This window comes from Bufo gargarizans, chromosome 1 (genome assembly GCF_014858855.1).
Source record: "Bufo gargarizans isolate SCDJY-AF-19 chromosome 1, ASM1485885v1, whole genome shotgun sequence".
Taxonomy (NCBI): Eukaryota; Metazoa; Chordata; class Amphibia; order Anura; family Bufonidae; genus Bufo; species Bufo gargarizans.
Window position 1 is genome coordinate 489,295,303 of NC_058080.1, and position 12,805 is coordinate 489,308,107.

The 12,805-nt window shown below is 44.6% G+C and overlaps 1 protein-coding gene across 1 annotated transcript in view; it reads right to left on the reverse strand.

The window, feature by feature from the left end:
• Nucleotides 1-12,805, reverse strand: part of VPS13A (vacuolar protein sorting 13 homolog A) — a 226,128-nt gene that overhangs the window by 132,198 nt on the left and 81,125 nt on the right. Inside the window, exons 21-24 of the mRNA XM_044273845.1 lie at nucleotides 10,871-11,003; nucleotides 10,644-10,761; nucleotides 9,265-9,403; nucleotides 4,440-4,524 (exon numbers count right to left, since the gene is read on the reverse strand). Of these exons, the coding sequence (XP_044129780.1) occupies nucleotides 4,440-4,524; nucleotides 9,265-9,403; nucleotides 10,644-10,761; nucleotides 10,871-11,003 (475 nt within the window). The remainder of the gene's footprint in view (nucleotides 1-4,439; nucleotides 4,525-9,264; nucleotides 9,404-10,643; nucleotides 10,762-10,870; nucleotides 11,004-12,805) is intronic.

Below are 12,805 nucleotides of genomic sequence, written 5' to 3' on the forward strand. Positions count from 1 at the left end.
GACTAGAGAAAGACAGAACCATGGAGAGAGAAAGGCAGAGTGGGGGAACACCCAGCTTCCCACAGAACCCCCGGTAAAACCCCTAAGTCCTACAACAGATCCTGGACAAAACACGGCCAGGAGCGAACACTAGCGAGCCCGCTAGAGTCGCCTGGGCAAGCGGGTGAAAACCCAATGCGAACAGGCGCAGACCAGTAACACGGGCAGAACGGTCGGCAAAACTGGTCCCGTCGGCCCCCGAGCAACGTAGTCCTGTAACCACCCGGAGTGGGGGAGCAGAAGGACAGACGGAAAGGAACCGAAGGGTCCGCCCAGCAACCGCCAGGACAAGACAGGCTAAAGTCCATGCCGATGTAGCCACCACAAGAAAGACGTCCTACAGTCCCGGTGTGGGAGATCTAATGACAATCTCGACCGAATGGGGGTCCTCCCAAGTTACAGCCAGAGTGAACAAGGGAGACAGTACGAGGCCAAGAGGAACATCAGAACCATCCACATGAACAACCAAGCTCTCCCCAGAGGGGAGGGCAGCGAAGGAACCGCCACTGAAGCGCGGCCGGGGCAAAAGCCACATCGGAGGGAGCCGAGCCGAACCGAGCGGGAGCCAAGCAGAGCCGGCGAAAAAAAGGCAGTCGAGACAGAGGCCGGGATAACACCCTTCAACCGAAAGGAGGAGTGGGCAACAGGGAAGCCATAGGACAGCTCAAAGGCAGAACCCCGCTCACCGAGACGCCCGATTCACTGCCACGCAGAAGGCGAGTACCCTGAAGAACCCAAGGTGGAGGTCCTACGGACCTGGGTAAGTGAGCACCCAAGAGCAGCTGGGTGACCATCCCGAGAAAAGCGGCCCGAACCCGGTAGCGGACCAGCCTGAAGCGCAGAGGGGGCGCCAAAAGAAAAAACTCATACTGCACGACACCCGAAGAGGAGGAAAACAGTAGTAGGCGAGGGAACAGCAGTCCCGCCAGAGCCAACGCAGAAATCGAGTGGCACTGCAAACGGCACTCTCGACCCAGTGACCACTTGCGCCGGGAAGCGAGTGCACGGGAGAACGAAAGGGTACGTATCAAAGAACCACGAACACTCCCCAGGTGGAAAGGCCAACGGACATGGTGGATGCCGACACAACGGGACCACAATATACAGGCCAAACCAGAGAACGAGCACCACCCAGCTCGGCGAAGTAGAGAGCAAGTAGAGCCCATCTACTCATATCTAAAGAATACACCTTTGAATACAACGGCATACTTTTAATGCTTGTATGACAGCACCCAAGGGTTATACAGGTGGACAGAATGATCTCTTTAGAGAAGAGTGCAAGGCCCGTGACAGCACCACATCCCAAGAGAAAAAAGGGTATGTCGCAGGGGGAAGTGAGGCATACGTACGAGCAGCCCCGCAAGCAGTGAGAAGGCCAACCCACCTATGGGAGGAGAAGGCATACACGGCCCAAACAACGGACAGAGCGCACCAGAAAATTCCGCTCACTGCAAAAAAATAGTCACCCAGTGTCCAACAGTATCAACGGAAGTGCAAAGTGCAACCTGAAAGGGAGTGATGCACAAGACATCAGTATGGCATGCGATGGAAACGCAGGCAGGCCCCCCAGAAAAGGGGGAAATGTACCTGGCAACACTGCAGCTGGTAAGAATGCAAAGGCCCGTCCCAAAGGGGGGATGCCCAAGGCCAGTAACAACTTCAGAGAAGTAGAACATACCATAGTTTGCCCAGAAGGTGACCAATCACATGGCCGCACAGTACCCAGCGGGAACGCAGGAGGTCCGCCCAGTGAAAGGGGGACATGCACGGGGTTATCTTACCATTAAGCGAGTGCGCAATAACCCACCTAACACCGAATACTGTGAGAGTGCAACTACTCCACAATGAAGGAGAACAAGCAAGAATCCCGCACAGCATATCAAGGACAGCCATGGGTCATGTGAGGGTGCAAATTCTTGCCCATGGATGAGGTGGGCCGTGTATGGCCCGCAACATATCCGGCGAAAGAGCAGTATTCCACCCAGAAAGGGGCGGGTAATGCACACGGCCGTCATCGCATCCAGCAAAAATGCAAGCACCCCGCCAAGGATGCGGGACATGCACATGGCCAGCAACGCACTGGCGAGAAAACAACCACAGTCAGTGGCGTTGTGCATATGCCGCCTGAGGAAAGGATACATGCTCATTGCTGGCAGCGATTCCAGTGAGTGCAGCACACCACCCAAGGAAGGTGTCGTGCACATGGCCGGCAGCGAATCCAGTGATAGTGCAGCAATCCACCTATGGAAGGAGTTCATGCACATGGCCGGCAGCAAATCCAGAGAGAGTGCAGCATTCCGCCTATGGACGGAGGTCATGCGTATGGCCGGCAGCGAATCCAGAAAGTGCAGCATTCCGCCTATGGAAGGAGGCAATGCACATGGCCGGCTCATGCATATGGCCGGCAGCGAATCCAGCGAGAGTGCAGCGTTCTGCCCATGGACGGAGGTCATGCATATGGCCGGCAGCGAATCCAGAGAGAGAGAGCGCAGCAGCCCTCCTTTGGACGGAGGTCATGCGTATGACCAGCAGCGAAGCCAGAGAGAGTGCAACATTCCACCTATGGAAGGAGGTCATGCATAAGGCCGTAGCGAACCCAGCGAGAGTGCAGCATTCCGCCTATGGAAGGAGGTCATGCATATGGCCGTAGCGAACCCAGCGAGAGTGCAGCGTTCCGCCTATGGAAGGAGGTCATGCATATGGCCGTAGCAAATCCAGCGAGAGTGCAGCGTTCCGCCTATGGAAGGAGGTCATGCATCTGGCCGTAGCAAATCCAGCGAGAGTGCAGCGTTCCGCCTATGGAAGGGGGTCGTGCACATGGTCAGCATCGTATGCGGTAAAAGGGCAGTATTCCGCCTACAGAAGGGGGTCATGCACAAGGCCAGCCCGCAGCCAGAGAGAGTGCAGTATGCCGCCTATAATGGGGGGTCATGCACATGGCCAGCACCGTGACTGGAGAGGGCGACTAATTCTGCCTATAGAAAAGGGCGGCCTGCACCTGGCCAGCGCCGTATCCCAGGAGAGGGCAAGGGTCCGCCTAGAAGGGGAACATGTATACTTGGCCAGTGCCACGGAGCGCAACATGCCGCCTATGGAATAGGGGCAGGCATACGGCCAGCGCTCTAAGGTCAGGCTGCAGCATCCTGCGCAGCCAACAAAAAAATACAGATACCTCTTATTATATATATATATATATATACACACATACTGTTAATTCTTATATTATTTCTGTATTTATATTTTTTATTTAATTTTATTAAAAAAAAATTTTTTATTTTTTTTTATTATTATTCTAAAACACAGCCTCTTTGAGGCAGGAAGGGGCCACCATATAAGGGCACAGCCTCTTTGAGAGGCTAGCCATCCTAGGGTCTCCTCCAGATGGGAGCCGTCGGCATCCAAGAGGTTAACAGGGATCCGACCTAGGACCAGCAGGGACCAATATGGGGGTCAGTCACGCAGGAGACCTGGGTGGGGGGAGGGGGTCGTAGGGCTGGAGAAGCCACTCTCTCACCATAGCAGTCTTCACCCTCGGTCCGTTCCAGCAGGGTCGCCCCTTCAGCTACTGGCACCGTAGTGGCAGGACGCTGGAAGAGGGACTTGGCGTGCGGGCGACCCTTGCGCTGGCGGGATGCAGGGGAGCTGGGCTGCCCTGGTCCACCTTGCCTTCTGTGGGGGAGGCAGCAGTGCGGATGACCGGCACTGGCGCAGCTCAACCCCGGGAGAAACAGAGAAGTCTAGTGCGACTCTGTTGTCCCGTAGTGTCTGGAACAAAAAGAAAAGAAAAAGTAAAAATCAAAATTAAAAACAAGGAGAAAACAGCCCTGCAGAGCAGGGAGTGTCTTGCCTCCTTGGACACTAAGCAAAAACTGGCAGCCTCTCTCTCCAGGCTGAGGGTATAGCTGTGGAGGAGGGGCTTAACAGTTTTCACTTAGTGTCACGCCTCCTATGGAGATGAGCTATACCCAAGGTCTTCTGTGTCCCCCAAGGAAATTGGGCGAGAAATTTTGATGTCAAAGTGCACGACGGTTCCTCACTATTGGACCAACTTTTAACATCCTATAGGAATTGTGTGAGAAGAGAGAAAATAGGAGGAATATAAGACTGTTATATTGGTTTGATGTGCCTGCATTCCACCTGCGCTTGTGAGTATATCAGTAAAGAGTGCGCGTGAGCATCATTTACAGTGCTTCACTATTGGTGCGGTTTTTATGTCTTTTTCATGTCATTTCATGTTTTCATGTTGTGGGAGAAGGAAATTTGGCGAATCCGGTGTTTTGCCTGTATATGCAAAATTGGATGGTTCGACTTAAAGAGGTTACCTCATTAATCATTAGGAATTTGCGCAGTCCTGCAGAAACGCAATTAAAAGAAGTCAACTATTTAGGTTTTTATTTTACCAGATTCAATGATTGATTGCAGAGCCACTAAATCAGGATGCTTTGCAACAAGAAGAGGTGTAGTCATTGGAGGCGACTTTTGGCTCTGTAAAGTTGAGAGGATGAAAACATATACTGAAATTAATACTTCAGGACAATTGATCTACATATCACAAGCACCGGAATTGATAGTATTTACACAGTTTATGAAATCGTTTGCAGATCATATCATAATAATATAATTAACCCTTTAAGGACCCTGCAATATTTCACCTTAAGGACCAGGCCATTTTTTGCAAATCTTTAAAACGTTTTTACTTATCCAGGCCATTCTGAGAGTGTTTTCTCGTCACATATTGTACTTCATGACAGTGTTAAAATTGAGTCAAACATTTTATTTTTATTTATAAAAAAATACCAATTTGGAAAAATTTGCAAATTTCTATTTCTCCACTTTTATAATAGACAGTAATACCTCCAAAAATAGTTATTACTTTACATTCCCCATATGTCTTTTACATGTAGATCATTTTGTGAAAGCCATTTTATTTTTTGGGGAAATTAGAAAGCTTAGAAATTTAGAAGCAAATCTGGAAATTTTTCAGAAAATTTCCAAAACCCACTTTTTAAGGACCAGTTCAGGTCTGCAGTCACTTTGTGAGGCTTACATAATAGAAACCACCCAAAAATGACCCCATTTTAGACATTTTTAGAAACTACTCCCCTCAAGGTATACAAAACTGATTTTACAAACTGTGTTAACCCTTTAGGTGTTCAACAAGAATTAATGGAAAATAGAGATGAAATTTCAGAATTTCAATTTTTTTTGGCAGAAAACACCCCATATGTGGTCGTAAACTACTGTACGGGCACAAGGCATTGCGCAGAAGGAAAGGAACGCCATATGGTTTTTGGAAGGCAGATTTTGCTGGGCTGGTTTTTTGACACCATGTCCCATTTGAAGCCCCCCTGATGCACTCCTAGAGTAGAAACTACAAAAAAGTTACCCCATTTTGGAAACTACGGGATAAGGTGGCAGTTTTGTTGGTACTATTTTAGGGTACATATTATTTTTGGTTGCTCTATATTACACTTTTTGTGAGGCAAGGTAACAAGAAATAGCTGTTTTGGCACCATTTTTATTTTTTGTTATTTACAACGTTCATCTAACAGGTTATATCATGAGGTATTTTTATAGAGCAGGTTGTTACGGACACGACAATACCAAATATGTTTCAGTTTTAGATAAAGCATAAAAAAAAAATTAAAAAAAAAGTTTTTAGTGTCTACATATTCTTAGAGCCGTAGTTTTTTTTTTCTTTTTGGGCGACTGTCTTGTGTAGGGGCTAATTTTTTTCGGGGTGAGATGACGGTTTGACTTTTTGATCGCTTGTTTGTGATGTAAGGTGACAAAAAATTTCTTTTGACACCGTTTTTATTTGTTATTTTTTACGGTATTCACCTGAGGGGTTAGGTCATGTGATATCTTTATAGAGCAGGTCCTTACGGACGCAGCAATACCTAATATGTCTACTTATTTTTATTTATGTAAGTTTTAGGCCTCATGCACACGACAGTTATGTGTTTTGCAATCCGCAAATCGCGGATCTGCAAAGCACGGACAGCCTTTAATATAACTGCCTATTCTTATCCGCAAAGAGTGGACAAGAATAGGGCGTTATATTTTTATTTTTTTTGTGGACCACGGAACAGACCAACGGATGCGGACAGCACACAGAGTGCCGTCCGCATCTTTTGCTGCCCCACTGAAGTGAATGGGTCCGCATCCGAACCGCCAAAACTGCGGCTCGGATGCGGACCAAAACAACGGCTGTGTGCATGAGGCCTTACACAAGGATATAATTTTTTCAACAAAAAAAAAAATCATGTTTTAGTGACTCCACTTAAGTTTTACACAATAAAAGCATTTTTGAAACCCCAAAAATGATGTTTTAGTGTCTCCATATTCTGAGCCATAGTATTTTTTATTTTTATTGTCTTAGATAGGGGCTCATTTTTTGCGGGATTAGGTGACGGTTACATTGGTACTATTTTGGGGGGCATATGCCGTTTTGATCGCTTGGTGTTGCACTTTTAGTGATGTAAGGAGACAAAAAAAGTTGTTTTTTTTAGCACAGTTTTTATTTTTATTTTTTGACTGTGTTTGCCTGAGGGGTTAGTTCATGTGATATTTTTATAGAGCAGGTCGTTACGGACGTGGCAATACCTAATATGTATGCTTTTTTTAATTTAAGTTTTACACAATAATATTTTTGAAACAAAAAAAATCATGTTTTAGTGTCTCCATATTTTGAGAGCCATAGTTTTTTTCCGTTTTTGGGCAATTGTCTTAGGTAGAGTAATATTTTTGTGGGATGAGATGACGGTTTTATTGGCACTATTTTGGGGTGCATATAACTTTTTGATCACTTGCTATTACACTTTTTGTGATGTAAGGTAACAAAAAATGGCTTTTTTGACACAGTTTTAATTTTTATTTTTTTACGGTGGTCATCTGAGGGGTTAGGTCATGTGGTATTTTTATAGAGCAGGTTGTTACGGACGTGGCAATACCAAATATGTAATATTTTTTTATTTACTTAAGTTGTACACAATAAAAGCAAATAAATGATGTTTTAGTGTCTCCATATTCTGAATCATAGTTTTTTTTATTTTTTGGGCCTCATTTTTTGCGGGATGAGGTGACTCTTAGAATGGTTTATTTAGCTGTTTTTATTTTATTTTTTGACGGTGTTCACCTAATGGGGTTAGGTCCTGTGATATTTTCACTATTTTTTACAATTGTTTCCCCTTTATTTTGGCAAAAGGACATTTTTATTTATTTTTTACTTGAAACTTTAGATTTTTGGGGGGAAAACTTTATTTTTGAAACTTTTTTTTTCCACTTAATTTTTTGTCCCACTCTAGGACTTCAACTTTGGGGGGTCTGATCCTCTTTACAATGCATGACAATACTTCTGTATCGTCATGCATTGGCTGTAAGTGTATTACAAACTGTAATACATTTACAGCCTTCCTGCCTGTGAGATCCAGGGGGCTGAATCTCACAGGCTCTCCCGGAAGGCAGCCACGATGCCTAAGGAAGGCATCGGGCTGCCTTCCATGCCATTGGGTCCCCGTCACAGCAGTGCGGGGACCCAATGGCTGCTTCCTCCCTGCATAGACATCACACGTGCCGCGATTAGCGCTGACCGCGGCTGTGCAGGGGTTAATGCGCCGGCATTGGTGATTTCACTGATGCAGGCGCATGCAGCAGGGGTCCTGCTATCAGTGACTGCTGGAACCCTGCCGCTGATCGGGCAGGCGCAGCTCCTGCACCCGCCCAATCACCATGACGTACATGTACTTCTCTGGTCCTTAAGTCACGGCCAGAGATGACGTATATGTACGTCATGGGTCTTTAAGGGATTATGCAATCACAACTCAACCATCCCCCACTCATCTCCACCTGCCCACCTGATGGGAGGAGGAGAGAGCGTGAGAAAAGAAAAAAAAGAATATATATATATATATATATATATATATATATATATATATATATATATACATACATATACACACACACACAGACACACACATACATGCAAATCAGAGAAACAAGGTTCTCCATAGCTCAACATATTTCTTAGGCTTTATTATTGGGGAATTACCCTCTAAGACGCACCTGCCCATAAGGCGTACCTAGATTTTAGAGGAGGAAAATCCGGAAAAAAATGTTTTCATCAGACCTCCAAGGTTAATCAGACCTCAGATCAGACCCTAATGTTAATCAGACCTCAGATCAGACCCACAATGTTAATTAGACCTCAGTCCAACGGCCATGTGCATGAGGCCTAATATACTGATAGTTTGCCTATGAGACCCAGCCTGGGGGCTGGGCCTCATAGGCCTCCATAGCGGCCGGGCCCAAGGCCTTTAAATTGGCTTGGGGCTGCCATGGCAACCATTGGGTCCCCGCCACTGCAGCACGGGGACCCGATGGCTCAGGAGAGGGAGAGCAAATGCTCCCATATGTCGCGGTCAGTGCAGACCGTGGCATATGAGGGGTTTATCTCGTTATCACCGATGCTGGTGGATGCAGCAGGAATCCAGCTGTCAGTAACAGCCAGATCCCTGCTGCTGATCGCGGCACTGCACATGGGGGGAGGAATGACCACAGGGTGAGAATGCTCCTCCTGGGGCACAAAGTACTGGCTATTTAGGACGAGCATTCTCGTTCTGGGTCCTTAAGGGGTTAATAAAACTAATTTACTACATAAATTTGGTATCACCGTAATCGTACTGAGATGCAGAATAAGGACGTCATGTTATTTTTAATGTCAAAACAAAAAAAAAACATTGGCGGAATTGAGGATTTTTTTAATCTTACCCCACAAAACTTTTTTTTCCTGTTTTTGCCAATATGACAGTAAATTAAATGGAGCCAAAATGCATCTTGCACCGCAAAAAAATAAGCTCTCGTATGGCCATGTGGATGGAAAAAAATAAGTTATGGATATTGGAATGTGAGGAGGAAAAATAAAAAAATAAAAAAATAAAAAAAAATGAAAATAGGCCCAGTCCTTAAAGGATTTAACTAAAGCCATATCTGTTCTTGATAACACAGTGCAGACTTTTTTTTAAAAAGCAGTTGTCTTGGTGAGACAACTTTAATATATGCCTCCCATAATTAGCACAAGACACATTTGTCCGTTCTAATGCAGAGGAGTATATCCCTCTGCCCACTAATTTTATAACATGCATTTTACTTTTTCATGCAAGTTTAAAACAGCAATTCTTTATACAAATTGGTTAGAAAGGATTACATGGAAATGAAAATACTAACAGGAGCTTTCTTAGGAGAAGCAGATGGTGCAGTAGAAGACTCGGGTTTAGGAATACTGTCAATTAGTTCCAATACACCTTTCAACTTCTGGTCAGAAATCTTTACAGAAAGTATAGGCAGTTCCCCAAACAATTTAATTCTGAAGGGAAAAAAAAAGGGAAAAAAAAATAAAAATGCATCAATAAAACTTTCTTAAAATAGTTGCTAATTATTTAATAAATGTTGTTCACATTTTAACTCTCAGTTTATTCTCCCGATTACACACTAAAGGGGTTGTCTTTTATGGGTTTTTTTTAAAAGCAGCTTACAACAATGTAAAACGACATAAGAAGTAATGCTGACATTTCCTCTTCCCTGCTGCTTGGTGCTAATGCTACCCTGGTCCCCCACTTGTCTCTGTTCTTCCTGCTCTAGCAATGAAATGTCGACACAAGATGTGAGCACTGCAGCCATTCATGTGCAGAAGTATCGACACATAGGGGGAATGTTACTCCCTCTATCTTTTACACGGTTGTACAGGTTTTTTGTTAGTTTTTTTAAACTCATGTGGTAGAACAATATCCATTGTCACAGATAAGATAAAATAAAGATTTGAGTTTATTTTCATTTGCTTATATGGCATGAATGATTCCATTCCCCACAAAGTATCACTATCCTGATTTTCTTAGGACTGCAGGCTCTTGCAAATGTTCCCATTTGTTTTGTTATATCTCTACAGTACTCCTGACATGCCTGTTTTAATAGCTACATGCATTCTCCAAGTAATAACAATTCTGGAGCATCTATTCTTATGGCTCTATGTTGTCTCATTCCTTTATTATTTATACCAGAAGTTATGTATGAAATGCTAGCAGTCTGCAGTAAGGGTACAGAGGAGTTGTAACCAGTTGGGGGGGGTGTACCTGCACAGACTCACTCTATCCAATCAGTGCTGCCATTTTCAGACTGTGCAGATACACCCCCCCCCCCCCCCAACTTCATTCAGAACTTTTAGTAGAAATAGTAAAGGGATGGCCCAACATAGAGCCATAAGAATAGATGTTCCAGAATTGTTATTACATGGGGAATGCATGTAGCTATTAAAACAGGCAGGAGTGGTGACAGGTCCTCTTTTATAGCCAAAATAACTTAAAAACGTATTAAAAAATATTCTTCTTTCCCATCATATATTGGCAATGGATAGCGTATTCACCGTTCTTTCAAATGATCACTGGAATCCTACAATATACTTCGGAATAGCACAAGGGAAAGGTAATAACAATATTGTGTGCTACAAACCAACCTTACTATTCCTAACATGTTTAAAACCAGTGACCATGTTATTTACAGCTGCAACAATATCACTTCGAAATAATGTGAATTAGAATGTATATGCTTACTTGGGCATTCTGGCATCGGTCACTACCATGGCACGGCTGAAGTCCACTCTGAGGTCCATTGGCTCTAGGATATGTAGTGCCGAATGCTTTTGTGAGCGGGCCTCCTTCCAGTTCTCATCTGCACAAAGCAATTAATATGAAACATATGAGCAAAGGCAAAATAAGGAAGTCACTGATCTAAAATCTAACACTGGGAAAATAATAAGCCTGAAAAGTATATTACTTACAATGTCTGCTATAGAGCAACTGCATGCTGCTAAGCTGTACATCAAAGCTTTCATAGGCTCGTGACATAATGTCTTCAAGGCTGTTTTGTCCTATTTTCAACTGAGGCAGGTTACAGCGACTCTTACTGGTCATCTCAAAGGGAAAAAGGGAAAAACATACTTAAAGCATGCTTTAGTTTACAAACACATTACATACACACTTATACAAAGAAAGCTATCGATCACTGATAACACCTCCCCCATGTATAACTATCAGTGACTGACCACTATCTATAATTACTCATTTACACAGAGAATACTATCAGTCGCTGATAACACCTCCCCTGTGTACAGCTTTCAGTGACTGACAGCTATCTATGTATACACACTTAGGCCCCATGCACACGGCCTGTGTTACCGCGGCCTGGATCCCTCCTGAGAGCAGGAGCGCACGGCGTCACTGGTTGCTATGACGCCGTGCGCTCCCTGCTGCCAGCACAGTACAGTAATACACTGGTATAGATCATACCAGTGTATTACTGTATTGCGGCGGCAGCAGGGAGCGCACGGCGTCATAGCAACCAGTGACGCCGTGCGCTCCTGCTCTCAGGAGGGATCCAGGCCGCGGTTCCACGGCCCGCACACGGCCGTGAAACACGGCCGTGTGCATGGGGCCTTACACAGAGAATTCTATCAATCGCTGAATATGGCAACACCTCATATGTGGTGGTAAACTGCTGGGGGGGTACATGGCAGGATTCAGAATGTAAGAAGAGCCATATGGCTTTTGCAGTGCAGATTTTGATAGATTGGTTTGCGTGTTCCACTGGTTTTTATTTTTTAAGTGATTGTCTTATGTGGGGACGCATTTTTTGCGGGATGAGGCGACGGTTTGATTGGTATGATTTTGGGGTACATTTGATCGCTTGGTATTAAACTTTTTGTGAGGCAAGCTTAAAAAAAATGACAGTGTTGGCATGTTTTTTTTTTTTTACAGCATTCACCTGAGGGGGTATATACTGTGATATTGTTTTAGAGCAGGTTGTTACGGATGCGGCAATACCTTCTATCATTTTTATTTTTGTTAAAAAGCATTTTTGAACAGAATAAAATCATGTTTTTGTGTTGCCATTTTCTGAGAGACCTATTTTCTTATTTTTTGGGCGATTGTCTTAGATAGGGGCTCATTTTTTGTGGGATGAGATGATGGTTTGATCGGTACCATTTTGGGCTTAATACGCCATTTTGTTCGCTTGATATTATACTGTTTTTATAAGTCGGTTGATACGGAAGCGGCGATACCGAATATGTCTACTTTTCTTTTTTTCCCTATTTTTCACTATTTTTTTTCTTTTTTGGGGGGGGGGGGAAGTTTTTTGTTTTGTTTTTTACTTGAAATATTAAACATTTTTTTTTTGTAACTTATTTTTTCACTATATTTTTTGTTCCACTCTGGGACTTTAACTTTTGGGGATCTGATCCTCTTTACAATGCATTACTATTCTTCTGCATTGTAATGCATTGGCTGTAAGTGTATTACACTGTGTAATACACGTACAGCTTCCTGCCTGTGAGATCCAGGGGGCTGGATTTCACAGGCATACAGGGAAGGCAGCCACGATGCCTAAGGAAGGCCTTCCCCGCCATCGGGTCCCCGTCACAGCAACGCAGGGATCCGATAGCCACCCCGCTCTCGGCAGGATACCGCATGTGCCGCTGTCAGTGCTAACTGCCACAGTGCAAGGGTTAATGCATCGGCATCTGTGTTTTCACCGATGCCGGAGCATACAGCAGGGGTCCTGCTATCAGTAACTGCCGTGCCCCTGCAGCTAATCGGGCGGGTGCAGGAGCTGTTCGGCGCTGGGATTTGTGATCCTGACAGCGCTGGTATCCTACCGGTTTATATCCTGCCCCAGCTTAGAATGCCAAGATCTATATCACTAATTGCTACTTTAT